The sequence below is a fragment of the Morone saxatilis genome, unplaced genomic scaffold (assembly GCF_004916995.1).
Source record: "Morone saxatilis isolate NCDOM2014 unplaced genomic scaffold, NCSU_SB_2.0 Contig12, whole genome shotgun sequence".
NCBI classification, from domain to species: domain Eukaryota; kingdom Metazoa; phylum Chordata; class Actinopteri; family Moronidae; genus Morone; species Morone saxatilis.
In genome coordinates, this window is record NW_023339674.1 from 7912660 (window position 1) to 7918192 (window position 5533).

The following is a 5533-nucleotide window of genomic DNA, read 5'->3' on the forward strand; positions in this document are numbered from 1 at the left end:
AGTTGGAGCAGTTACTGACTCACACCTTTTTAATAGTAGTATGGTCTGTTTATTCGCTCACGCACTCTAACAGAAAGCTCTCAGTCGAACATTACTGCTGCAGTTACACAGTGTGACAAAGCACTCCTGTGTCTGTGATACAGTGCCATTTGTTACTGACCCAGCTGGTGTGTGTGTGTGTTGTGTGTGTGTGTGTGTGTGTGTTGTGTGTGTGGTGTGTGTGTGTGTGTGTGTGTGTGTGTGTGTGTGTGTGTGTGTGGTGTGTGTGTGTGTGTGTGTGTGTGTGTCCGTCCATTCATATAGAATTCACCCCTGGAAGTCGACGATGAGGGATTTGTCATCCGAGCTGACAGCACACAGAATGATATCCTTTTTTCTGCTCACACATGTTCAGCCAGGATAACTCTCACCGTATTATTAACTTTTAACTTTTCTTTCTTTAATTGTTTATAATAATTTTTTGATTTGTTTTAGGTTAATTAAGTCACTGTCAACAGGTGTTTTTCTGGACCAAATACAATTTAAAAAGGGTGAGAAATAAAAAATAAGAGTATAGATGCCCCAAGTCTCTGAGCTCAGTTTTAGTTTTGTGTTTTGATGATGGTAATCTGCTGACTATTGATTTAATTTAATTATTTTTTATGTATAGTAGCCTAGAATAATTATTCACCCGCTTGGAAGTTTTTATTTTTTTATTCATGGTTAATGATTTTGAGAAATTAAATCTGTTGGTTGACTGATAAACTGACTCATCCACTACATCAGTACAACTGTAAAAACAACAACTGGAGCCTTTCGTCAGATACATCACTTCTGTTGGAAAACCCACATATTTCTGATTTATAAAGATTCCTGCAAGATATCACAAACTTGGTTCCCTCACATGACAGACGCATCTTGCACCAAATTAAACCTCATGCAGCTGCTGAATAGACTCTAAAGATGCCCCTAACTGAGATGGAGACGTTTTTAAATGAAGCGTAATCACAAGGTCGAAGGTGAGAGGTGAGTTCGAACCAATTTGTTCATTCAAATGCTTTATGGCCTCATTAACTATAGAGCCAAACAATTATAAAGATCTTTATTCTATTAGTTGACTAAATGCATCCCTCTCGTTAAATACAATATCGTGCTCCTAACTTAATACTGCACTGTCCCGACTCTTCAGCCCTGATCCATTCATCAGTGGTAGCTCTCAGTCCTGACAGCGCTGAGATAACAACTCTGAATGACTTTGTCTTCCCCCTATCGAGCCCCCCGCCTGCTCAGAATAGATGGTTCCCGTTTCAGCACGTTGCATGCGTCCTGCAGTTTCTCTGAATCTTATAAACACAAGACACAAACAAATCTCACATGACGTGACGCAACCCGTCCACGTGCAGCAGAGCGCAGTCCAGAGAAAGAGGAAGGGGAGGGTACTTTCATTGTGGGGGGGGGTTGATGGTGCGGCAGGAAGTGGCAGTTTGGCGGTTTGAAGCTCTGCAGCTCTCACCTCCGGCACGCTCTGCGGTGCTTCTGCAATTATATGTGTTTTGTGTTTGTGTTGAGCTGCGTTTTATTCTCTGATATCCTGATTTAATCTTGCAGTGAATCAAAATGACTCCGTTTGCTCTTCAAGGAAGTCACAGCATTTGTCCACATAGTGATATTAAAAGATGAGCCGGGGTAATAACATTCACAGCCACTGGCTTGTAATGTAATTGTAATGTGTTTGGTCTCGTAATGATTTTATTTTTTGTAGTGTAGCATTTGAGGTATTACTTTAAATGAATTGACAGTATTTTTTACGATTGCTTTGGCTCAATTTTTTAATTTCCATTTTACAAACTCCTTGCCCAAAATCTCACATCGTACATAAAATGAAAACATCTGTAACAAATTAAGTACAATATTATACGTACATAAGTATGTTTATCAGAGCCTCAAAACATATAACAATATGCGTTTGCTTAATATTTATCTTTTGTAGCATTTTGAAATAAAATCATTCAGTCATTCAGTAACTCTGATCTAATCTAAAAAGATTATACAAACAGCAACAAGAAAATAATGTAATTTATGCAGAAGTCCGTATTTGAAATGATTTAGATTGAGAACAACTTTTGGAAACTTGATTTTATTCATTGAATTTTGCTGTATGACTGTAAATATAGATAATAAAGTCAAGTCTTAGCTTACACTAAAGTCCTACATTCATACAAGATAAAATGACAACAGACATTTTTTGGTTATTTAAGAAATCATACATATTAATGTCATTTTTAAGTTTATAGTTACCACAAAAAAATAGAGTTGAGTGCCATGAATGAAAAGCACTAAAATGTTAGCTGTTAATATTTGCTGGCTGTATTCGGAGGAATGAGCAAGTATGCAACTCCAATAAGTATTTAAGTATTGCTTGAAGAGTTCTGCACATTTAAACTTAACATAAGCTGAGAAGGGCTCTCTGTGACAGCATCACTTTTCTTCATGAGCTTGTTCTCCTTGACTGTCCTCTTTGCCTGTACGCTGCTCTGACGAGAAGGAGAACAACTTTTACTCCAGTGACTCGGACTTTGACGACGAGGAGCCGAAGAAGTTCCACATCCAGATCAGACCGGTCACCAGCAGCAACCGCAGCAACTCCGCTGCCACCGAGAAAGAGCTGAAAGCCACCGTCGGGGCGCTCACTCTGCCGCCCAACAGAGGAGTACGGCAACAGGTTTGATTTTCTTTCATGTTCTGTGTGTTTTCTCAGGATTCCAGACATGAGCGTTTTTTTCCAAAATGCAGAGATCACTTAGACTCTGGTTAAAGTTCTGAAAGCATACAGAAGCTATTCCCTGAAGAAGCTCTGGATAGAGAAATAAGTGGACCTCAATGTTAGAATATTTACCTCAAGTACCGAATGATCTCCATGCTCAAATCTTAACCTGTCGATAATGAGCAAAGAGAAAAGAAAACCCTCAGCATTTTCAGAATACCACGTACTTACGATTAGATAACAATTCCCATGGAATAACCGAAACAGATGAGCCAAAGCTTGGTATGTCTTATTCATCTTCTTCTTGCCCAAAAACTATTAAAAACACATCAATGCTCTACAGGGTGACATGTTCCTTCATTACAGAGAAAATTGGTGCTGTAGAATATTTTGAGTCCATTTAAAAATACACCTTCCTGCTTCTGTAAATCCTCAGTAGAGCACCAAATGGCTGTTAATTTGCAGCTGAAAATAGTCTCAAACAAGCACTTTTTACTTCAGTTTGACTAACTATAGACTACTTTCAGTAGGAAGATTCAGATTCTTGTTGTTTTCAGTATTTTTACCAAAAACATCATCCTTTTCCTTTACACAAGTCCACTGTATTGATCCAGTCTGTCCCTCTCTCTTGACTTTCAGATGTCAATCAAGCGGCATCTCTCCAGTAAGTTCATTCAAATGTGTTCCTGTATATAAAAGAAGAAGAAGAAGAGAAATATGTTGTAGTATATGTGCTGCATCTTATAGTACAGACTTCTGAAAGTCTTCTGTTGGGTCTCTGCAGGAAACTCGAGTACTGCAGGAGGTCGCTCAGAAGAGGGCGAGGGTGCCTCCCACAGGGGTGAGTCTGACTTTAATCCCTCATTCTCAATTCAGTTCAATCGACTTTATTGGCATGACTCTGCAGTGCAGCGTTGCCAAAGCAAATGACCAGAAAGTATACCTTTTGTAATACATGTAAATAAATAAAAGGGCTATGGAAGGTAGGTATGGGTAATTGCCTGTAATGGGGGTTTAAGTTTCTATGCTTTCATTCATTTGTGGTTGTAATTTCAAAAGGATGAAGCCATTCTATTTGTAGCATTCGAGTGATTATTCCTTCCTGCCTCCCTCTACCTCCAGCCTGTCTAACCCCTGTGTTTCCCTCTGCACCGCAAATCTCTCCATTGGCTGACCTTGCATGAACAGCTAGCCTCCATTAGTCACACCTGAGCCCTCTGCTCATGCTCCAAAGCGTGTTTTATCACCGGCGGGTTCGTTAGCTGTCAGTAGATTAGGCTGAAGCGGGAGGCTACAACCTGCTGTTCCACAGCTGCGAGGAGCCTCTCTCTCTTAAATCCAGAGGCAGCAGGATTAACGATGAGCATCTGATTAAAGCAGTTACTCTGCAATGACAGCAGCGGTCGCTGGAGCTGAGTGAGACCAGGCTAATTGCTGGTATTTATCACAGAGAAGGTAATGGCTGATGGGTTTTCCCTCATGTCGTCCTATCTCAGTCGATCTCAGCCTGCCCTCAGCGCTCTGACAAAGAACACCATGCTGCTGATTAGTCCTGATTAGGGAACATCCTCTGCAGTGAGTCACTGTATGTCGCCGTGTGTGTGTGCGGGTTGTCTCTTTACAGATGGAGAGCAGGACGGCCTACGCAGGTCCACCTCCAGTCCTGATCACAGCAGGTAAGATTGCTCTGCCCTTCATATTATTTCCCTCCTGCTGTCTTCTATCTGTCTCTGAGCAGTGCAGAGAGAGAGATACATTTGGAGGTTCAATTGCGTCATCACTGGCCTTTTCAGTGGAAGCTGAAGCTGTTCAGGCCTTCAGTCTCTCCACTGTCCCCATCCTTATTTTGTCTCACCTTCGTCACCTACTTTCCCTCACTGTTCTTTCCCCTTTTATTTAATTCCTTTTGTAGCTCAGACGAAGCATGTGCAGCATTGTTATGTTGAAAAATGGTTTTCCTTGGAAGCACATTATTGTCTAAAATATCCAGGGATAAAACCAGGAAAAACAACCCTAAAGCAGAAGTGTTTGTAACCACATATAATGACGTCACTTGAAGCCTGATGTCTATCATAAAAAGGGGGCGAGACGCGATAATAAAGACTTTGATTGCTGTTTTATCTCCATTCTTCCCAATCCCCCCCCCCCCATTTCCTCTTTTCACTTACACACACTTCTGTACATTCTCACTTTCCTTCCTTTTATCCTCTCCCTCCTCCTATTGCTCCTCAAGCAATCCTCGTCTCCATGCATCCCCACCCTCGTTTTTCAGTTGAGTTCTACGCTCGGTTCAGACAGTCTGTTTGACACGTTGATCGCCTTAAGTCAAAGCTTTGATAGCGGAACAACTGCAGAGAGCAGACACCTTTGTGATACTGAATGTAAGAGGTAACTATTTTTTTTCGTTAATACTTTATTGGCACCCGAAATATAAATTAATTTCATTTTCTAACAGCTTGTTTAGATATTGGAGAAATAAACATGGATCATATTAAGACTCGTCCAGCGGGAGATATAAATATTCTTACTGAAGCCTATATCTCATAAAAGATAATTCATTGAAACATAATAACCAATTTTATTATTGTGCGCTGTTGATCAATCACACTCTTGATTTTGCGAAATAGAATGATTTTTACTGGTATAAGCTGTAACAAAAACCAAGAGGCGAGGATACAATACCAGACCACCCGACACACTGCGACCATACAAAACCAAAAAACATAAAACAAAAAGAAAAACTTGCAGAGAAGCAATAATTGCATTCAGTCATTGCTGCCCAATACTCCT

General features: G+C 40.5%; 1 protein-coding gene across 1 annotated transcript in view; it reads left to right on the forward strand.

The window, feature by feature from the left end:
* Window positions 1–5533, forward strand: part of fcho1 (FCH and mu domain containing endocytic adaptor 1) — a gene marked incomplete in the record, with an annotated part of 56051 nt that overhangs the window by 37071 nt on the left and 13447 nt on the right. Inside the window, 5 exon segments of the mRNA XM_035653018.1 lie at window positions 304–364; window positions 2508–2701; window positions 3383–3407; window positions 3528–3584; window positions 4368–4419. Coding sequence (XP_035508911.1) covers window positions 304–364; window positions 2508–2701; window positions 3383–3407; window positions 3528–3584; window positions 4368–4419 — 389 coding nt within the window.